The 22,445-nt window shown below is 37.5% G+C and overlaps 3 protein-coding genes across 5 annotated transcripts; 2 read left to right on the top strand and 1 right to left on the bottom strand.

The window, feature by feature from the left end:
* The first annotated feature begins 2,791 nt into the window (after window positions 1–2,791).
* Window positions 2,792–4,481, top strand: LOC133977521 (small ribosomal subunit protein eS26). The gene is made up of 4 exons (XM_062415704.1): window positions 2,792–2,833; window positions 3,796–3,973; window positions 4,083–4,213; window positions 4,388–4,481. Exons 1-4 carry the CDS (start codon window positions 2,831–2,833, stop codon window positions 4,421–4,423), a joined length of 348 nt encoding a protein of 115 aa, XP_062271688.1. The 5' UTR covers window positions 2,792–2,830; the 3' UTR covers window positions 4,424–4,481.
* Window positions 4,482–7,828: 3,347 nt separating this feature from the next.
* Window positions 7,829–13,762, bottom strand: LOC133977780 (zinc finger protein Eos-like). 3 transcript variants are annotated; one of them, XM_062416057.1, is made up of 8 exons: window positions 13,676–13,762; window positions 12,531–12,588; window positions 12,328–12,432; window positions 11,468–11,722; window positions 10,874–11,041; window positions 10,635–10,784; window positions 10,232–10,363; window positions 7,829–9,371 (listed from the first exon to the last, which is right to left on the bottom strand). In XM_062416057.1, the coding sequence occupies exons 2-8, from the start codon at window positions 12,568–12,570 to the stop codon at window positions 8,485–8,487; spliced, it is 1,737 nt and encodes a 578-aa protein (XP_062272041.1). In that variant the 5' UTR covers window positions 12,571–12,588; window positions 13,676–13,762; the 3' UTR covers window positions 7,829–8,484. The 3 variants fall into 3 exon arrangements, with proteins under 3 accessions (XP_062272041.1, XP_062272042.1, XP_062272043.1); XM_062416058.1 differs by lacking the exon at window positions 13,676–13,762 and adding an exon at window positions 13,253–13,271; XM_062416059.1 differs by lacking the exon at window positions 13,676–13,762 and adding an exon at window positions 12,686–12,707.
* Window positions 13,763–16,517: 2,755 nt separating this feature from the next.
* Window positions 16,518–21,581, top strand: rhebl1 (Ras homolog, mTORC1 binding like 1). Its single transcript, XM_062416219.1, has 8 exons — window positions 16,518–16,908; window positions 17,811–17,882; window positions 17,981–18,048; window positions 18,206–18,288; window positions 18,810–18,866; window positions 18,968–19,015; window positions 19,657–19,738; window positions 19,838–21,581. The coding sequence occupies exons 1-8, from the start codon at window positions 16,857–16,859 to the stop codon at window positions 19,928–19,930; spliced, it is 555 nt and encodes a 184-aa protein (XP_062272203.1). The 5' UTR covers window positions 16,518–16,856; the 3' UTR covers window positions 19,931–21,581.
* The last annotated feature ends 864 nt before the right edge of the window (window positions 21,582–22,445 follow it).

Below are 22,445 nucleotides of genomic sequence, written 5' to 3'. Positions count from 1 at the left end.
GTTCAGTGTGTGTTGTAACAGCCTCGGTAAGAGTGATGTTTGTACTGTCTGTACGGTAGTGTGAGAAATCATGCACAGGTGTTTGCCAAGAGTTTCAACACTGACAGAAAAGACAGAAACAGAGAAGTTGCTGCTTCATGAACAGACAGATCTACAGTGTAGAAACAGCAGCTGCAGCAGAGCCTTATAATAGTGCTGTACAGTTCATCACTGAAAGAGATTAGACAAGCACAATTGAAGCAACAGTTATGCAGCATAATACAGGATTGCAGTATTATAAATTGCACAAGTACAAGTAAGAAGATGTTACTTAATCTCAACAAGACATTATGTCGAAGTGCAAGGACGTTTTACTGCTTCACAGAGAGCTCACAGCAGCTCATATTAGCCTTTGTCAGAGTCTTTTCTTTGGATGTTTTGTAACTGTATTGAATAGCTTCTTGTGTAAAAGCCTGCTTCATCATAACCAGGTAAAGGGCAGACCATTTAGAAAACGCACAACTGACGAACAGCATGACCAATCAGGAAGAAAGTGAAGTGTTACTAAGAGATCTCCTTGGAGATGATAGGAGTATCATCTCTGCTTGATATTTTTAATTGGACCAGCAGGAGACAATAACAAAAATGATCAGAGTAATGCTAAGTGTTAACAGATTTGTCTGAAATAAAACATCAGCGTATCTGTAGCTTTCCCCCCCCAATATGTTTTAGTCTCTTGAACACAACATTATCATGGGAGGAAAGGGACCACTCAGCAATCTGATTACCTCCTGTGGCTGTTTAGAACTGTACAAGAGGAAGTTGCATCTACTTGAAGGTCTAGCCAAAGATGAGAGGGAAATATCTGAATTGTGTAAGAAGGGATGGAAAACTGTTTTAACCATGTCGTGAAGATCTTGTCAAATTGAATGAAATGAAATCTTTATTCTTAAGAGATCCTCTGCTTTGATATCATCATGAGTACCAGTATCTCTACCGAGCTCTTAATAAATAAACTCTCTACTGCACTGTCATCTGACGGCCTCTCATTGGATTTAGATTTGCAGTTGCAGGTTGAGGAAACTGCACACACATCAACTTTAGACAAACTATTGATCAATACTATACAGGAAATGTTAGATGCAAAAGATATAATACTATACTGGTGGGGTTGTTTAGTTTTTTTTTACTTGTTTCATCCTGTTGCTTGGTTTCCACTTGGCTATCTACAGATCTTATGTTTTTTGGGTTGTTTTTTTTTGCACCATGTCATCCACATCACCAACAGTGTATATTATGGACAGCAAGTCTTAATGCAGCTCTATATAATATGTATGTAATTATCCATGACAAATCAAGTAAATTATATTTTTAAGTGAGATTATTGAGTGATATAATGAGAGGGGAAAACCACCTGTCATGTTCTTTATTTCCAACAAATACACAATCCATGTTGTCCATCTTGCAGTGCATAAATAATTTCTCAATCTTAGAATGAAAGTCAGTCTGTCCATCTAATTAATCTATTAATTTGGTTTCAAGCCAGTTATCTACTGTTGGTAGCTCCACCATGTGTGTTTTATCCTGTTAACTATAAAATCACTTACATTACTGCCAATATTCTCCCATGCATACCACTGAATTTTAGATTTACAGCTTTTCTCTGCCTTTGGTTTCATTTCCACAAGTTATGAAAATTAACTTGCAGGCCCAAGACTTGCTTGAGTTATTTTATCCATGGCAGTGAAGACTGTGTTATTATCTTTTCCGTTCAGAGTTACATCAATGTTGTGTGGTAATGCAGTGCAGATTTTTGCAATCTGCCCTCACATTACCACCAAGACCAACCAACTTTCAATAATAGCAGACATGATGTTCCTTGAAGCAGGTCATCAACTCAGTTTCAAGTTGCAAGTTGTTTGTTATTACTGTAACTACTTTACACATTTAAAGTAATGTGTATGACATTGTACCCATTGACTGTATATAGTTATCTCCACCGCAACTAATGACAAGCCAAGTATAAATAAATAAATAAATAAATAAAGCAGTTTCTGAGCGAAAAAGTGTAGGCTGAAATTCTATTCAATAAATACCAATGTACACAATGAACACAAAACCTCCACAACAATTGGCTACATACATAATGCACACACACAACAATACAGTGTAACTACACACATGCATACACACACACTCTTCCTTATATAGGCCTATGCACGGTTATCACCAAAAGTACCAGGGCTCCCATGAACAATACAATCCACCACAAAGTTCATATACAATAATATTTGTGCCTCAGTTTTATATTAGTTAATTATCTTAATTTTTTTTTGTAGAGAGTTACGTATTTTCAATTATTTTTCAAGCATGTTCCACAATTTGACTTCCTCGACTGATACACATATTTGCTTTGAATTTGTTCAAATCTTTGTTTTTGTAAAGCAAAAAAAATGCAAATTCCTCAAAATTCATAATGACCGATATTAATATCTTGTATACAGTCAATGAGTGTCACAAAAATACAAAACAGGTAGGTTTGCTTCAATACACGGCGTCGCACAAAGGCACTATATTCTCTCGGGCTCGGGTGACGCCTGCCTGCTCGAGTGTCTACCTAAGCACACTAGTATCCTTCCGCGATTAAAAAATATAATAAATGTATTGTACAAAAAACATGTACATTATTTACATTTTATATTCTTTCAAATAAAAGTATTAAAAATAAATAAATCTAAAACCTTTTTATTATTATTATAAAAATAAATTAAAAAGTCAAAGGGCGGAGCGGAGTTGCACTACTTCTCGCGGTGCAACCTCTTCCGGTCCTCTTTCCAGCTTCCCGTGCAACATGGTGAGTTCGTGACTGTGATGGCCGCTCGGCAAAAACAGAAAAAACTGTAATTTTATTCGAATAATCTCACATAATCGGGCCTTCTCCTGTATTTTAATCACATAGGTCAACCACAATGTAGGAATCTGCTCTCAGATATCGCTCTAAATGATTAAATAATGAGTCGGGGCCTAATGCTAGCTGTTAGCAGGCTAACCGTTCTGTGCATGTGTTCATGTGGTAACGCTTCTGTTAATGTGCAGACAAGTGAGCGGAGAAATATAGGTTAATATAAGCAGATTATTAGTCTCAAGATGTTAACTAACACGCCATTTAAAATAAACCAGCGGAAAACATGATATTATATTTTCTATAATGGCTGTTGTAATGTCATCCTGTGCTGTTGATACTCCTCTACGGTCTAAATATAATACATTAGACACAAATGAATGGATTATAATTATTCTACAACATTGTGATTGCAGAGCCTCTTTGAAATGAAAGCATGGTTATTTTTTTAGTGATATGCTGAATTGGACCTCCAAATGTTTTGAGTTCTTTTCCTGCAAATGTTTGAAAGGCTTACATGAAAATGTACTGATACAAATTATTAAAAGTAACTGAATGTGTTAAGTTTTGAACGTTGAATTGACAAGCAAAGAAAAGAAAATAATAAAAATAGAAGACATTTTAGTCTTTTAAATAATCTGCTATGTGGCAATTAATAATTTGTCATTGGGCTGTGGGTATTGTTGGATAAATATGAAAAGTTGAAAGCAATACATGTTTTGTTTTTTTAAATACAATATAAGGTTTTTCTTCAACCAGCCATAACTAGATAATTTAAATCAAACTTTAAAGGATTCTAGCTTATATGGCAGTTTTTGATGAAAAAGACACCTTAAATGATAGTTCAAAAAGAAAGTGTGGTTCATTACTGTAGTCATTTGTAGCTCTTTCTAAGTGTGGCCTTTGTTTTACAGACCAAGAAGAGGAGGAATAACGGTCGCGCAAAGAAGGGCCGTGGGCATGTGCAGCCCATCCGCTGCACCAACTGTGCCCGTTGTGTCCCTAAGGACAAGGCCATCAAGAAGTTTGTCATCAGGAACATTGTGGAGGCTGCAGCCGTGAGAGACATCACAGAGGCCAGCGTCTTTGACTGTGAGTGTTATTTGATTTTTTTTTTCACATCAATAACGGTCTGTTGTGCATTTTCGTCTCTTGTTGCTTGTACTCATCTGTACCTTTCTCCCCCGTGTCCCCTCTGCAGCATACGTTCTGCCCAAGCTTTACGTGAAACTGCACTACTGTGTCAGCTGTGCCATCCACAGTAAGGTGGTGAGGAACCGTTCCTGTGAGGCCAGAAAAGACCGCACCCCACCACCCAGATTCAGGCCAGCTGTGAGTTACATCCACTTTGCTATCCTCTGTTAACTGTCACATCTGCTCAGACAAGATCACCATTTAGTTTATAATATACTTATTTCACAGTAGATGATTAGTTACAGCTTTGCTTAATGAGTTGTTGACAAGCAGTGAGACCTGACATCAATCTTCTGTTTTTGTGTTTTTCAGGCTGGTGCACCAAGAGCTCCTCCAAAGCCCATGTAAAGCAGTATTTGAACATGCTGTACTCCTGGCAAATAAATTGAAAAGTCTTTACAAAAACTTTGAAAGTGTAAGGCTCATTGTTCTTTGCTATCGTGTGTTTGTAGTTGTAGGAAAAACAGGCCTGTCAAATATTTTATTTGGAATAGATTTTCTTACAGTACAAAACTTACAGTAGTTTTAAGATCGAATTACGCAAATGCATAATTACATGATACACTTAAAAAGGCTCTGCAGTTACTTAAAGCGATAGACCATTTACAGTCGGGAGGTGAACGAAGAGTGAAACTGAAGGAAACAGTGCAACAAGGGAAACTTCAGAAGTTAAACATTTGAACACAAGATTTCACAAAGGTTTTTTTTTTTTTTTTAAGGTAAAGTCAAGACCAAGTCTTCATTTGGTTATCCTTAAGATTAAAATGGAAAGATGGGTTGAGGAGCAAACGGCATTGGTACCACATGCATCAGGTTTAGAAGCACATTACTGTCAGTAGCACAATAAAAGAAAAACACCTACACCCACATTCTCAACGTGTGAAGGGGACAGAAGGCGAAACCTTTTCAGATGAGTTTTCCTCCAAAATTTGCAACTTAAATACAACTTCAGCAGAGGATTACCTACAACATGAACTGTCCTAGCTGTTACTGTTTTTGTACAATTTTGGTGACAAAAGGTCTGAGGGATCAGGTCAATAGAAGTTTTCTTTGGCTTTAGCGGTCAGCATCAAAGTCCTTTCCTCTTGATGGATCTATAGTCAACTGATTGCAAAAATGATAAATTAATTCTGCCTACTAGTAGGTTTTAGGTCCACAGCTGTAAAGATTTATAAAATATGGCCGTAATGTGCAGCATTTGCACCACAGGATTAACAGTTATGGGGAAAAGCTTAACACTTAAAAATGTAAAAATTTCAACTGTAGGGGAAAACAATGTAGAGAAGACCTCAGGCCAAAGGCACAATAGCAAAGTACTACACAGAAATCACACCAACTGATGAAGTATCACACCCGGGTGTCTGTAGTTGCTAATTGTTGCTTAAATAAAGAATATACAGTGAATATTAGTGTAAGAAATCAGTTGGGGTTATTTTGGCAAACTTATATGACAATTTCAGTGATGTGCAACAACTACGATGTCAAATGATAATTTATGTCAGATTTTAAAGAGCAGGGAACAGAATTTTTGGAGTCTTTGCTGGATGTTAAGCACTCAATTTACAAGCAGTTCTTTCTCAACATGACCACAGAATTAATTGTTGGTATTAAGGCAAAATAATTGGACTATTAAATGAAACAATTACTTTGGAAGAGAAACTTTTAGCATTGCCTACTTAGGTTTGTGTTTCTGTACTTGTGAAAAAAATCACCATAGTGCATTGTGCCTTTTTAAGAATCACAACAATGTGCACTAAAGCCAACTTTCTGATCAGGTAATTGTGGTTTCACTTAAGAAAAAATCTAAAAACATAAGTAAATTTAGGTAAACATTTACATTTATTTAAAAAATGAAACCCCAAATGATATTTTCTAAGAGTCTCCTTCAAAACGGAATGGAGATAACTGAATAATAGACATTTTTACCATCTACAAGGTTCAACGGACAGCAATTAAAAGAGGAATTTAACCTTTTGCGGTTTTCTTCCTAAGTCACACTGTATATACAAATCTCGTCATATACTTTGACTAACTTTCCATTTTTACAACTGTAATAGCAAAAAGTGCTAAAGAGCAGGAATTGGTGGTTCTTTGGCTCAGTCATGGAGAAACTGTATTTGGTGCCATAGAGAACCACACTCATGATGAGCTAAATTTAACTGAAAAACCAAATGCTTTCTAAATTCCTCTTCATAAAAACATCATAAATGTTTCTGCACATTTAGTTCAATTTAATAATGATGGAACGGAGGAATTGTTCAATCACTAAAATGATAATTTAGAGTATGGACTGGTTCTGTGGCTTCCGTGTAGCCTGCAAAAGACCCCTGAAAAGCAGCATTTCTTGAAGCCATGGGGATATAAACTTTGAGACTTTATGAAATTAAATCAAAATATTACTTTTGATAAACATATGGGGAAGATCTTGCTAATCTACACATTTTTCAAGTCAAGTTGGAGGATCTACGAAAATTCAGTTATTCAGTCTGTCAGTGTCTTTCCCAAAGTTAATTTCTGACCACTTTTAGAAGATGTTTATTCACACAAGTTCTGTGATTATTTTTTAGCCCAATTCTGTTGTCTAGATTCAATAGGTTTGCTTATTGGACAGCACCAACAGGAAAAATATCAGGTTTAAGACATTGATCTTTCTTTTACACGTGTAAAGTATGATTATTAATTGGTTGTCATCAATCTACTGCAGAGCTTTTTTTTTAAGCAGTGCTATCAAGCATAAAGTAAAGCTGATAGTTCATGAAACTCCTTATTGTGCTCAATGTGTGCAAAATCAAATTGTAGCCTGACACATTTCAGATGCCTCTGCACTGTGTTAACAAGACAGGACAATTTATTGTAGAAAACCACTGATTCTGAGAAACACCCGATCCACTCTCCATGACCAGAGACTTTCTAAAACTAACGTGTTTTCCAGGAAAAATTAAACATTTTTTGGATTAAACCCGTGAGGACGGTAGTAAACTGCCACTCAACACTGCACTCATTCAGTCATAGCAGCATGTGTCAAATGCCAAGCACATTAGTCTTTGATACATTAGCAGAATCGGTTCTTTGCTAACAATTCAATGAAAAATCAACACTATGTTTCTGTTGAGCAGGATGAAGTAAATATTTTGCAAACCTTTAAGCCAGTGTATTGGATACAACTTCAGTACTTAAATTATTGATCTCAAAAGATGATTAAAATCAACCACAAAGATCCATTGTTTGAAGACATGTCAGCTGGTAGTTCATGTCTTCAAGTCTGGTCAATAAGGTTTGATCAGGGTGAAGAAAGGCACAATACAATGAGATAATAACAACAAAATCATTTAAAAATAACTTAAATGAAAAAAAAAAGTTTGTTTGCAGTTTTATGTAGTTATGAAGAGGAATCTCAGAGATACTAAACTCTTCACTAATCTCTAAAATTGTGGCAGTGATGCTCCGTTACCAGTGAGAAAAACGCATTGTGATGTTTTCTCACCTTGAGAGAAATGTGCAGGTCATTAATGTATTCTATAAAATAGTTTAATATAATCATAGTATTCTGGCAGGTATCAGTGCAACAAAAGCAGTCATAGAAAAGAAAAACAAACATATCATACTGGCATTCACACAAATAAAAAGGCCTTCATTTTTCACTTTACTTCCAAAAACGCAGGGTCTGTCATGTTCACACACACACACACACACACACACACACACACACACACACACACACACACACACACAAATTCCCCCCCCCCCAACTTACAAACAAAAAGTGCGTTTCTAATTCACGGACAACCCCTCAAACACATCTATTCGACTACGACCTGGTTCTTGAGTTTGGTCTGCACTTCATGTAGCGTTAAAAAAAACCACACTGTACGCAATCTACTCTTAGTTGGAAAAAACTTGAACATAATGTTTGTTAGGGAATCAATTAGTTGAAAAAAGTGCTTTTTAGAAGGAGGCATTACAATCTCTATAGATGCTATCGACTTCACAGTTGACTTTTTAATGTTATATCTGTTAAAGAGCACAAGGGGAATGTTTTCAGGTTATGGGCTGCAGTCAGATTTGTCTACCGTAATTTGTGCGTCAGGTTTGAATCCTGAATTTTGGAGCAAGGCACGTCTGCAGATGAAAAAGTGCATTGGCTCTTCATCTGCATTAGAAAACATTTGATTAATAGTGCATTTAAAATTGATTCATCGTTCAAAGTGCATTAAAATTTTCAGGAACACATCTGTAAGCCTTCCATTCATAGTACATGTCATATACATAAATACAAATATCAGTGCCTGTTTGAGATACTTCCAAGCCTTCACTGCCCGTTTAATCCCCCTGTGCAGACCAAACCCAACCAGGTCCTTGTCTCAGTGTAAAAATAGCTCTAGGTGAAGCAGGTTGTCCACCCTTTATCCTCAGTCAAGGATGTGCTCTCCGCGAACGATGTGTGAAGAAAATTCATAGCGGTCCTGGCTCCGGTGGCCACAGATGTTGCACTCAAAAGGCTGGCGAAAACCGTGGCAGCCCATGTGGATGGTAAACATGACGTGGTCCAGGAAAAGCACACGACAGTGCTCGCATCGAAAAGTGCGCACGGCTCGGCCATCCCCATCTACAACCCGATAAGCCTCCCTGCAGGTGGAGGAGGGTGCTGTAGGTGAGCTGGGAGTTGGAGCAAGAGCAGGAGGTGGGGGTACCGAGTGACCTCCATCTTCTCTTTCCACCTCCCTTTCTTTGGCATGGATGGGGCCGTGTCTGTCCCTACTCCTGTGGTGTACAATCAGAGGAGGCGCTGGGTTATGGTTGTGGGAGTGGAGGAGATGATGGCCGTTGTTGCTGTTCAGAGTCGGAGTCAGAGCAGTATTGTTGCACGGCTCATCTGGCATGCTTTCTGTGTCCGTAGAGTCCTGGCAACCGTTGCTTGGTGAGGACGCGTGACTTCGACCCACAGGAAGGTCCTCGTGACCTTCTGCTGCCTCCCTTCCCCCGACACCTGCACCTCCCAGCCCAGCTCCCGTCCCTGTACAATCCAGGCGCGGGCCGAGAGCAACAGGAGTGTGAGCGGAGCTGTGCATCGGCCCAAGTTCTGATAAACATGAAGGGTGAGTAGTGGGATGGTGTAGAAGCCTCAGTGTGTCTGATACCCCTCCTCCTCCGTTACCTGCTAGACCTGCATACTCTCCTCCCAGGCCAGTAAAGTGTGGAGCTTCGAGGTCCCCTGGGTGCATCTCCCCATCTTTATCCAGACCAGCACTGAGCTCATAAGGTGCATCTCCAAGGTTGAGACGTATGTGCTTCTGTCCTGCAATAAAGAACCACAATCTTTTGATATCGTACTGTGGAAACCTCTCACAGAAGCATTTCCCTAAAAATATTTGGGCTCGGCCAAATTTTTGATTCATTGTGGATCTGGTAGTTAGCATCTCTTAGTTATGTTGATTGATTTTTAATTCAAAATCATTTTCTTATTAAATTTAGCCCCTAAAAACATTTTAGTTAAGATGACTAGTATGGATTCTGTTATTAGGTGGTCAAACCTGTTATCCCAGAGGGGTTACACAGTGCAGGACAAACAAAGATCCTACAGTCAAGGGAGAGACTCTGAGAGGCTGTACTAGGCACAACAGGGCTGAGGCTCATGGGAATGAAAGATTGGAGTTTTGCAGGTACTTGGTTATTAACTGAAGTTTCTTTTCAGAGGTTCATCAAAGTCATTGCAATTCATCCTGAGCAGGGGCGTGAATAGCTGTAAAAAATCTCATGGCAATCCATCCCAAGTGGTGGACCAACAGACCAACCATGTAAAAATAAAACTTTGAATTATGGTGTATAATAAAGTTTATGAATGGTCACTATTCACTTGTCAGCTATTTAATTGAAATGCCTGTCTTAAGTCAGTATTCACAACTCCCTGGGACAGCCACGTGCAACAATAAATGTCAAAGCAAAGCACAGAATAAACTGATCTGATTCACATCGATATTTGGTTTGAAGTTATGGTGAATCATACAGCTTGTGATATAGCTACATAAAATCCAGAAACCTGGATCTCATACCACTAAGACCAAAAGATAAATCCTAATACACATGGTGCCCAATTCGAGCAGTGATTGTGGCTTTCTCAGTTTCCTCAACCTGTCCGCTCTGAGACCAAATGCTCACCTACAAATTTTTGTGGTGTGGATCTCTTGCGTTTGGTGATGCTGTTAGCGAGCCGATCGATAAATGCCATCTTGTCTGAGGAGGGTTGCAGTAGAGAGTCTGGTATAAACTCTAGCTCCCTCATCTCCTCTCCTGCACAAGATACAAACAAACTGTTGTATTTTTTAGGTTTTCAGAAATCCTAAAAGTTGTAAGCTGGTTTTCATTAGACTCTAAACCAACACTGGATATAAAAGTTACTGAAACTGAGGGATTGTGTGCATTATCCTGTTATGGGGGTAGATTACATTTCTACATTAGATGCTGTTACAATCCCTTTAGAAACACAACATATTGTGATTTACCTGAGAAAATGTTTTGTCCCTCTGACATGTTATCTCCATTAATGTCACACAACACACACCTGGATTCTGAGCGCTGGTTGGCTGCTTTGACTCCAGGCTCTGTAAGTAGCTGTGGCAACGCTCACGGTGCTCCTCCAAGGTGCTCTGCTGCTTGTAACTACGGCCGCAGTAACTGCACTTATAGGGCTTCCCTACAGTTGGAGAGGACACTGACGACAAAGTAGGAAGATTATCATTATTATTGTTTTTGTTCACTATTACACAAAAAAGTCACATATCAGGGTTGAATCTTCCCTACCTGCATGGGTACGAAGGTGGCCAGTAAGCGCATCTCGTCTTCGACAAGCATAGCTGCAGAAGGGACATTTAAAGGGCTTCTCCCCTGAGTGAAGCTTGATGTGACGGAGCAGGTTACCCTTTTGAGTGAAGGAGGCACCACACTGATTACACTGGAATGGTCGCTCACCTGTGGAAAGATCAAACCTGTTAACACAACTTCTCTAACTTCATCTATGGTGTCTGGCACACTGCCTCACATACAGATCCATCTATTAAACTGCAAGAACACACAGCTTTTAAAATGTCATCCATCATCCGATTAGTTTCCCCCCCTGCCAAGTAGGTTAAAATAAGGTGTCAGCTCTCCACATTTAACTTTAAAAAAAAAACGTATGAAGAAAGGGTTAGTCTGTCAAGCTCTTTAAATGTTCATGTGCATTGATATTTCTTATTCAGCAAATCAATGCAGAGTATTTTCAACAAATATTCCACCCCATTACATGTTAAAGCTCAAAATCTTTTGTTCTTCTTTTCTTAATCCATTTTACAAAAATGAAACTAATTTTATGCTTTCTCACAGAGAAGGCTTATCTGAACTAAATGGATCAGTTACCTGTGTGACTGCGTTTGTGCACCATGAGAACATTCGGCCCAATGCAGATCATTCCACAAATGTCACACTTGAGCTTCCCATTTGGCAGTCTAATGGCTCCAGTTGGCATGGTTTCAGGATTGGTGAGCTCCCTGTAGCCTCCAACTGCCTCAGTTCCTTGTTCTGCACCTCCTTCCTCTACCCGCTCCCCTCTTTCATCCTCAGTACTGCGACCTGGGTCTTCATCACTGTACAACTCCACTTTTATGGAGTTGGCTACGGAGGCACAAGGCAAAAATAAAAAAGGGGCTTGAGAGAGATAAACTGTTGACCAATATGTTTAAGGACAAATTAAGTGGCACAGAAGGGTTAAAACAGGTTTACAGCACGTGAATTACGTGATTAGAGTAAGGCTGGCCCAGAAGTGGCAATTTATTTTCATTATTTATCAAGTTGATGCTAATATGCTTTACGATATTATCGTTTGTGTTTGTACCTTTGTATTTCTTCATGAACCAGTAAATCTTTTAGAAGTTTGCATACATTCAGAAAACAATGTTTTACAATATTTACTGTGGACAAACCAATTTCAGCCTTTATTCTGGGTATTTGAAGCTACTGATAGCTGTCTTATATGTCTTATATTCTTTAGGCAATAAACAGATATTGCTATTAGTCTAATTTTTATTCAGTCATGACAGCTCTAGTTTGAGGAATGTTGTCATGTAATTAAACAAGAAAAACAATCGACTGATTGATAGATAACAATGATTTGACATAATACAACCTCCATATTTTCTGCACCAGCCGTGATACTTTTGCAAGAAAGTCTTTTAACCTTTACACAAAACTGTGGGATTCACACAAAGTTTCTCACTGACCACTGAGGGAGCGACTAGGAGAGGTCTCCTTGCTGTTGGGAGTGCTCACTGTTGGACCTCCAAGGGCCCCAGAAAACTCCCTCTCCATTGAAGAGTCTCCACTAGCTGCAACCAAAAATAAAACAAAAGAAAAACTTGTCATTTAAATATGGTGAGAGCTGTGGTTAATAATGCAGTATGTGTGGTAAAATAAGGAAACCTACCTGATATGTAAGACCGGCCATTGCAGTCATCACCATCCATACTAGTTCAAACTTATTACTGAAATGACAGTTATGTCAGAGGTAAATTATCTCTCTCACGCACTGATTCACTCCTTCATACTTAAACACATTCATAACTTAACATAACATAACACCTCAGCAATCCCCATTAATATCCAGGAAATCAGAGAGTAGTTATCAGTAGAGGTCCAATGTGATTGAGTTAAATTGGTACTGCAAGGACATTCACGAGTTAGACGTTTTCAAAAATTTCCATTGACAAATAATAATAAAATATTGAAAGCTAGCATAAATATCAGCTGTCTACCATTAATTGTTTAAATATATGGGTATATTTTGACTGCAACATGTATTTGTAAAATTAGCTCCTAACAATAAATACGCTGAAGATGACGCTAGCTGGTGTAGCTAGGTTAAGTAATCGCTACAGAAAATAGTTTACAAGCTGCTAACTTAGCCTCAACTTTAACCTTAGCGGCCACACATCAGCTGATTGACTCTTATAATCTGTTTGACTCATGACAACACTGATAAACTAACTCAATATTAAAACTATCTATAATTACGGAGACAGATTGGTCTCAAGTCCAGATTATAAAAGAGAAAGATAGCGTTTACGTTGCCGACGCTTAAATATCGGTAAATTTACGAGTCGGCCTCGGTGGCTAACACGTTAGCTTACTGCATGTGATGGACATTACCGTTAGCCGAGTTAGCTAAAGTCAACACTACAGCGTTACAACAGTTTGCCATCCTCGACAGCTTCCTAAACAGCATGAAACAAACTAACAGCTATCTCATATGGGCGATCACGCAATGCAGATAACGTTGAGTAATGCTACTAGTTGACTGTCTGTCGCTATATTGGACATTCAAGTCTATGCGGCGCTTTGTTTAACGCTAGCATAACAAACCAGCGTTAGCCTGAGCTAGCTTAGCAACCACAGCCAATGTTTCCTAAACGGTTGCTATGGCAGCCACCGCCTCCCTAAATGCTACAGCTAGCTGCTGGTTAGCTCCACCTCACTCTCCCCGGCCTCAAAACCGTGAAGCTTAACGGAGGCAGTCGACTTTTAAGATGCTTTTTTAGAAGATGTCCAGTCCTTTTGTCACTTGTGCATTACCTGTCCCTGTCAGGGCCGTTTCAGTGAGGTTATTCTGTTGTTGCATCTGCCTGTTTATAACGGCAGCATCTCCGGCAGCGTTTTACCCAGGCTCCAAACAACTTCCGGTTACATCCCAACTGTTACTGCCAAATAAAATAACAAATAAAAATAACAACATGAATAGATGTTTTATTATTATTATCTTTTTTTTAAATTTTTTTTTATTTTTTTAAAAAAACTTTTTACTAATTTCTTATGTTGTAAGATTCATATCAATCATTCAACATTGTGTACATAATGCAAACTATTGCGACAATTCACATGAATATTTTACAAAACATGCGTCTTCCAGTAATACATGTATAAATCATATACAGAGGCAAGTGGAAAAAGAAAAGAAACAGAAGCAAAACAAAAAATAAAACAATACAAAAGTCCCAAATGAGAGTATAAATAACTTTCTGTAACTTTTCTTTCTCTTCAGAATAACTGTATTGTGTTCAGATAAACATAGCTCGGGGTATTACTTGAATTTTTTGATGCTGGTGTCAAATAATGCATGCCAAACTAATATATTTTTGACACCATAAAGTGAGGAATATAAAAGTATTTCCTATTCAACTTTTTTTCAGATACATAAACCAGGAATAAATCAGGGAATAAGGAAATAAGTCAGGAAATATCTGATCAAAGACTTGGTAGCATAGTTGCTGACATTAGAGTGAATGTCCAAGCATAATGATGGTGCCTCAAAATGCAGCCTCACAAATCTCTGAACGATACAAAAGCTGATAAAACAAGTGTGATGCAGACATCAAAGCATTTAGTGTTTTAAGCAGTACACCCTTATTTTCACAAGTACAAGAATGTATTTACTGTTCGCATGTGTACTCTTAGTTTAACCAAAACACACTCAAGTCGCCATATATGTGTCTGATGTCTTTACCATCTGAATATTTTTGCTATAGTCATTAACCCCCTTAGGAAAACCTTAAGATTTGTAACAAAAAGGCCCAGACGGTCTCCATTGCTTTATTTGATATTTTTCATTCACTGACACATTTCCTTTACATTTATCTTATAATGCGATAGCAAAAACAAATAAACAAATAAAAAACATAAAAAACATTCCACAATTAATAGTCAAGACTCATATTGAGTAAACGTGTGATTATCTAGTGAGACAGGACAGACAGACAGTGAGAGAGAGTGGCAAAAAAGTGAGAGAGAGTGGCAAAAAAGGATTGAGAAAACTAAAAAGACAGATTTTTTGTGAGAGGATAATTATTCCCCCACCCAACAAAATATGACAGGTGAACTGACAGCACTGCCTTATTCAATCAGGATTCAGACATTAGAAAAACCTGTAAAGGTAGTAAGATAAGTCATTTTTGTGCCCATGGCCCATTAGCTTTAATGAAAAAACTGTATTTTGTGGATAGATAAGCATGCAATTTTCGATTTCATTATCATAGAGGGTAAGATACATTCTGTTACTAAACCTCATATATAGGGGTTATTATAGTTAACGAAAACTAAGACTAAAACTAACAGTGAAAAAATAATTTCATTAACTGAAATAAGAATAAAAATGATAGTTAAAAAAAAAAAAAAACTAAACAAAAACTACAATGAACATTGCAAAATGAACTAAAACTAAACAGAATTGCAGATAAAATCAGATTAGTTTTCGTTGTCACCGACCATATAACATTTTGCTTTTGATTTAGCTCCAGATTACTGAGCACTGCTGTGGGTTGAGCATCATTAATGGTTAAAGAATAAAATAATAAAATGGCTTTCCACAATATAAATTGTTTAATAAACAATGACTTGGTAAACCATATTTGGTGTCATGCATTCTTTCATCCTTTTCAGCTTCTACAAATCAAAGCTTTCCTCCTAATATCCACTAAGACACTAAGACTAAAACTGAACTAAAAACAAACTGAAAAACTAAATAAAAATAAAAACTAATGAAAATTTAAAAACTATAATAACCCTCCTCTGTACAAGCTCTTAAAATGTTATAGAGGTCAGTGACAAAAAAAGATTGGCAAAAAAAACATCTTAAAAATTGTCTTAAAAGCAGCATCAGGTTTGTTAAAATGTGCATTTTGTATTTTTTATTTTAATGATATTTGCAACATTTTCTTTTACCAAACGCAAGACTGAATGTTCCAGAAAATGCCAAATGATGTAAACACAAAAGAATGATTATTATATTATATAAATAAAAAAATATATAATGTATTTTATCCACCTACAGTGCATTTAAGTGTACTTAAACAAGTAATTACTTAATTAAAAAAGAAATGGTTCCTGATTTTGAATTGAATTTAATATTTAGAACAATTGTACTCCATTACCTTTATTTAATATGAAAAAAGTTATAATCTAAAATTGTGTCATACTAGGTGTTGTGTTTTTTTATTGAAAATGTAGCGTTTATAAGCAAGTTTAATTTTTGGTAAAAAAAAGTTTTTATGGTTACACCACTTAAACATTTTTGCCATAATCCTGTAAGTGTATTAAAAGCACACATTTTATGCTGGGTCCACAAAAAAAGAATGTGTACAACATATTCATACCCCTTTAAATTTGACTAAAACCACACGGACACAAAAACACGTCATTGACCCATAGGTGAGGATCCCATGTTGTTGGGTCAGGGTTAAACTTTCAGTGATCATTGTGGCCTGAACCTCAGTCTGGAAAAGTCCACAGGATGGCTGTCAGAAACATGCTGGGACGCACAAAGAGTGACCTCTACTGTACAAATTGGACAGAAAACACGTCCATGTCAGCCCTGACGTATGAGCTGGTTTTACGACGGTGTGCTTACACAATGACAGTTTCCGTCACTTTGACTGGCGAATCGTAACCGCGTTGAACGAGCGTTTTTCCGTTGCCAAAATCAGCTGCGACGACAATTTCGTCCTTTCAAACTATTGATCGACACAGATTCACACAGCAGATAAAGAGAACAGTCCAGCTTTGGGATAAGTACACGCTGTACTTGCTGCAGTGAAACTCTGAAGTTGAGCTCGAGGCCCAGCGGAGAGCTCGAGCAGCGGCTCCCAAAAAGTTTGTTGTTGTCACGTGACGCGAGACGAATGTGGCGATAAAAGTTTGTTTAGATAGTAAAACTAGGTGGCGTACTTCATTATTAAACCCCGTTCAACATCGTTGCACCACAATGCCTCAACCAAAATACCGAAAGATCGCAGTGATAGGTTACAGGTCTGTAGGTGAGTAAAGTGTGCTAACAGGCTAACAGGCTAACGTCCTGGCTTTGTTTTCCGTGTATCGGGTTGACTCCACTCACGATAGCTTACCCATGTTAATGTTGATTTTGTTACACGTGGTTGCGCAGACGCTGGTTATTAAGCCACACGGGACGCAAATCAGCCATATGTTGTTGTGTAGTCGTAGCCATATGTTAGTTGTTGCAACCTGGTCTGCGACAACAAAGTTTCCTCAGCCGGTGAGGTCCTGACATGGTGCCAAGTGTTTGGGTCTTTTCAGTCTAGCGTGACAAACATAAGTAGTAGGTTATATAATGTTCAAAAATGAGAGAAAATTAGCTTTTAACGACATGTGCCAAAGTTAACACGAGTCTAATATAGTCCAAAACCTACAAAGTATGCGACCCATGAGGATTTAGGTAATATCACAGTCATATATTTGGTCATATTTCCATTGTAAACGTATTTATTATACTTTATCGCATACTGTACTCAGTTAGCAGCTGTAATTGTAAAATGGTGATTCCATAGTATCTAGATACGGTCACAGAATTTGAGAGAGACAGATACAGAGGGGGTCAAAACTGTGTTAAATGTTATTGTTAAATTGTTAAATGAAATTTTCGACCTATGTACACACTGCAGAGGCACCATTTTTGGCAGCCATCAAATAAAGTACTCAGCAAAGTCATCAGGTCTGAATGGGTCACAGAATTTAGTGTGATAATTTTAACTGATAATATAATGTGTTTAAATGTTTTGTCCTGTGTAGGTTTTCATATGACGGCATAAACTGTTTGTGTTGCACTTATGTATTGTAATGACGAGGCCTATTGCTAAAAAAATGTTGTGTTAAAATGGTAGTATGTCATAACAGTCATGTTATGTTAATTTACTTCGCACAGGAAAGTCATCTCTTACAATACAGTTTGTGGAAGGACAGTTTGTTGACTCCTATGATCCCACCATTGAAAACAGTAAGTGTCATTATAAGAAGTTTGTAAGGCAATGCAGATCAAAAATGTTGCTGAATGTTAAGAAATGTTCTTTAAAACTTGTTCATTCCCCTCCCCAGCCTTTAATAAAATGGTCAGCGTTAATGGTCAAGACTTCAATCTTCAGCTGGTTGATACAGCTGGACAGGTGAGTTGTTTATCCGATCCAGATTGACAAATTGCCCACTTAAAGTGTCTATTTTTCTAGAAGTTATGTTCTTCTTTGTCTGACTCTGTTTGATGATGTGTTACATTTGGTAAATGTCATACCCAATGCGATAATAATAAACCTCCCCTGTCTGTAGGACGAGTACTCAATTTTTCCACAATCCCACTCATTTGACATCCATGGCTATGTCCTTGTCTATTCAGTGACTTCCATGAAAAGGTGAGTAGATGGTTATGTTTTCACATCTGTATGAATAATGTTGCATGCACAGTCAAAAGTCTCAGGTATCACAATGTTTGTGTTTTCTGTACTCATGAAGTTACTTTCAAGTCAATTTCACTTAATTTGGTAATTTCCAATGGAATATAGTTGTTTTTTTTATAGTAGTGGAATAATTAGTTGATAAATTAGTGAATTGGCAGAAAAATGGATACATTTAATGTATTGATATTTTAAGTTATTTGTCAAGTGATGTTTCAATTATTCTCGGGTTCAAGGTTATTGAAGGATTTTTTTTCTGCGTTTATTTGTTTTATTTTTGGTCAGAAATTTAAAAATGTCATCAAGAGATTAATCAAAATAATATTTAGATTTAGTCATTAATCAAATATACTAAAGTATAGGTTATTTGGACTGTATATGTATTATTCAAAGTTTCCAACATACAAACGTGATGTACTGATGTACTGCCTTCTCTCAGATAAATATTTAAAAGTACTTTAATGTCCGTCTCTGTTCAGTTTTGAAGTTGTTCAGGTTCTACACGACAAGCTGCTAGACATGGTTGGAAAGATTCAGTAAGTTTACTCGGATCCTTTAATTTTTTGTATGTCCACAATTATATTATTTGTTTTTCCAAATTATTTTCTTTATTTCAACCATAATATATTCTTTTTAGGGTTCCAACTGTTCTCGTTGGGAACAAAAAAGATCTCCACATGGAAAGGTAATAAAACTAACACTGATAATGTCAGACTTTTTGCTTTTAAAATATACATTAACGCTCAATATTAAACATTCAACATTTTCATGGAAAGTGCAGACCTCTGTTGTTATCGTAGTTAAAGGAGACGACTGGTAATATTTTCTATGTTCTGTAGTGTCAACAAATGAAATTGTAACCATGAAATTAAAAATGTATTAATATTATCAAGAAGTACTGCCTGTACAGCCATGTCTTATTCCTCTGTGCCATAAAGCTCCAAACACATCAGCGGAACACATTGTTGTGCTATGTTTTTTTTCTCTTTTTGAGTCAGTCCTTCATACTCTGTCCTGCTGCCATAAATACTCATGAGCACACCAAATCTGCAGCTAAACATAGACCCCAAATATACACTTTAGACCTGTTTGAGTAATGTTTGGTAGAAACGAAAGAAACGCATTGTAGGTTTTGGTCTTTTCATGTATCAAAAAAAAAATTGAATAACACCAGCCCTCTGCTTTAAAAGGAAAATATTACTTACTTGCCTTTAATATTTCTGTCACCATCCACCTAAACAAAAAGAATGCTCTAAGTCACTCTGTGAGTGTCGTGAAGTTTTATTAAGTGATAGTTAAGTGATATTTCCATTTCATTTTTCTCAGGGTTATCAAGCCAGAGGAAGGAAAGAAACTTGCTGATTCGTGGGGTGCTGCTTTCATGGAGTCCTCAGCCAAGGAGAATGAGGTAATGATATATATTTCTTTGCATACCTCGTCGATGCAGTCAACATTATTATGTCCTGACACACACTCACACACTGCTGACAATATTCTTGTAATACAGACTGCTGTGGAGGTTTTCAAGCGAATCATATTGGAGATGGAGAAAGCCGACGGAAACGCGCCGTCAGAGGAGAAGAAGTGTGCTGTGATGTAGAAGTGTACCCAGGACATCAGTAAGCTCGTTTGCTGAAGACAGGAGGCACAACTTCACCAGCTTTCCAGTCGTGACCTCACAGACACCAAGATGCTGCAGCGGAAATCTGCTGCTGCTCCATTGTGATACCAGATTGATTTAGACAGCATGGCACCTGCCCAGACAGTGATAAACTATTACACTAATTATAACCATATGGAGAAGTTTGAAAGAGCAAGGATTGGTCTTTGTTTAAGACAGAGAAGCACATTCATTGAACACTTGCCTTAAAATATTGAGATGTAATTTCTCACTGGGCATAATCTTGATTTTTGAGTTTAAAACAAATGCTCAGAAAACAAAATAATATTGCCAAACATTTTAGTCCTAGGTAATTATATTAAATGTTTCATGAATATATAATAACTAGATGTAAATCTTATATTGAGACATCATTGGCTTATGTCTCATAACTTTGAGTAGTTGAATTCATATCCAGTGAGGGCTGGTTAATAACCTTTTGGAAGACTGGTGTATTATTTCATCAGGTAATTTTTGACAATGATGGAGAGTCACAGTTCATTGCTTTAAATGTGGTGTTAATATGTCACTATTTCTCACAAAAGGTGGATTTCCTCAAACACCCCAGAATGAGATTTCGCACAAGAAATTTCACTGTAGTTTCTCAGTTCTTTTCACTGTAATTTTGATGAACTCATCTTCAGGTACCTCTCACCAACGAACTCTCGAGCTGTGTCTTCATGATGGATGAATCTATTTGTGCATTCAATGACTCACATTTTGGGCTCTTCTGCTAAGCGGATTAGTCTACTTCCATCGCTTCTACAGTTTTAATTTCTCTGTTTTGCCTGTAATAAAGCCGTTATCTTATGGAAGCCTCAGAGAAATTTAGTATAGATTAGAAAAGATCTTTGATATTATGTTATGGCCCTTTTATACATTATAAATAGTCTTAGAAATGGGTTTGGTACTATTGGTTAAATTTTGAGTGATGCAAGTTTGCGCTCCCCTTCAACACAGAGTATGTGCTCACAAGTGCATTATTATTATTATGAACATAGTTGACTTGCAATTTTTTTTTAAAAATTGCATTTTAACTGTGTTTAAGAAAATGGCTGAGGGCCACTGGGTTAGCTCAGTAATTTTTGAACTCATGGTTTTGATGTGATGGTTCATGCAGGCTTGAGAAAGACAAGCCAGGATGTCACGCAATGCATTTAATTCATATTGTGGACCTATGATCACTGTCAGACACTTGAGATCCTTAATGACTTGTTGTTCTTAGCTCCTGTAGCCTTAAAAAGACATGATAGACTGTGGATTATTTCACCTTAATTCTCATGTTATTCCTCTAGTAGGTTATTGTAACATTTTAGTGCTTTGCTGAGTAAGTAGTTGATTGATGGATGATTGATGATGGTTGAACAGAAGCTGGTGATGCTGTGTCTTGTGCCTTACAGATCTTCAAACTCCCTCATCTGCTTCCCGTCATGACTAAAGGTGCTCTTAAAGGGTTTTTTTTTTCCTTCTGTTGACTTGATCCCATGGTTGCAGGTGCACCTAAACACCAATATTTCCATGTTGGTCAATGTTAATTCAGAAATCTTGCTGTAAACAGTTTTGTATATAAATAAATCTGTTACTCATTTGATATGTGGATGTTTGGCTGCATTATTATTTAGGTAGCTAAAAAAAAAAAGTCCCCCATTCAAAAATGTATTTTGTAGTTTAGTTTAGTAGCTTTATTGTCATTATATTGAGGGTCAGACAACAATATAAAGAAAATTTAGATAGCACTCCCTGAGCCATAACAACATTTAAGACAATTAAAAACAACTTAAGACATAAATACAACATTAACAATCTATAAGAGCAACAAAGTGCAATATGCAATATAAAAAGGTGCAAAAAGTAGCAATTCTCATTGTAACAGTAGGCCACAATCAATGAGTGTGAGTGGGATGAGGGGATCAGGCCGTGTTCATTAGTTTAACAGCTTGGGGGAAGAAGCTGTTTTTCAGTCTTGTAGTGTGCGACTGAATTGTCCTGTATCGCCTGCCAGAGGGAAGTAGTTGGAAGTGGTGGTGGCCAGGATGTGTTGGGTCACGAATGATTTTTAAGGCCCTGCCCTGACAGCGGGCCTGGTAAATGTCCCAATTGTCCCTGCTAAATGGAAGCTGGGTCCCAGTGATGTATTGTGCCGTCTTGATGAGTCGTTGCGGAGCCCTCTGGTCCTTCTTGGTGCAGCTGGTAAACCACGCTGTGATGCGGATGATACTTTCCACAGTGCACCGGTAGAAGTTAACCAGCAGGTTCTGTGGCAGACTGGCTCGGTCTCCTCAGCTTCCGCAGGAAGAAGAGACGCTGTTGTGCCTTCCCAATGATGGTGAATGTATGTGCAGCCCAGGAGAGGTCCTAAGTGATGGTTACCCCCAGAAATTTAAAACTGGAGACACTCTCCACTGCTTCACCATCAATGAACAATTTACCTTGTCACAACTAGTTTGAAACCAAT

The sequence above is a fragment of the Scomber scombrus genome, chromosome 3, assembly GCF_963691925.1.
Source record: "Scomber scombrus chromosome 3, fScoSco1.1, whole genome shotgun sequence".
NCBI classification, from domain to species: Eukaryota; Metazoa; Chordata; class Actinopteri; order Scombriformes; family Scombridae; genus Scomber; species Scomber scombrus.
This window is presented reverse-complemented; position numbering and strand designations above follow the sequence as displayed.

Excerpts from the sequence above, each read along its gene's own strand:
- LOC133977521 (XM_062415704.1), top strand. Across the intron at positions 3,974-4,082 it reads AGAGGCCAGCGTCTTTGACT|CATACGTTCTGCCCAAGCTT; the intron begins GTGAGTGTTATT and ends TCCCCTCTGCAG. Across the intron at positions 4,214-4,387 it reads CACCCAGATTCAGGCCAGCT|GCTGGTGCACCAAGAGCTCC; the intron begins GTGAGTTACATC and ends TGTGTTTTTCAG.
- LOC133977780 (XM_062416057.1), bottom strand. The coding sequence starts at position 12,570 with ATGGATGGTGATGACTGCAATGGCCGGTCTTACATATCAG. Across the intron at positions 11,042-11,467 it reads GCACAAACGCAGTCACACAG|GTGAGCGACCATTCCAGTGT; the intron begins GTAACTGATCCA and ends ATCTTTCCACAG. Across the intron at positions 10,785-10,873 it reads CCACCTTCGTACCCATGCAG|TGTCCTCTCCAACTGTAGGG; the intron begins GTAGGGAAGATT and ends CTTTGTCGTCAG.
- rhebl1 (XM_062416219.1), top strand. The coding sequence starts at position 16,857 with ATGCCTCAACCAAAATACCGAAAGATCGCAGTGATAGGTTACAGGTCT. Across the intron at positions 18,049-18,205 it reads TGGTTGATACAGCTGGACAG|GACGAGTACTCAATTTTTCC; the intron begins GTGAGTTGTTTA and ends CCCTGTCTGTAG. Across the intron at positions 18,867-18,967 it reads GACATGGTTGGAAAGATTCA|GGTTCCAACTGTTCTCGTTG; the intron begins GTAAGTTTACTC and ends TATTCTTTTTAG.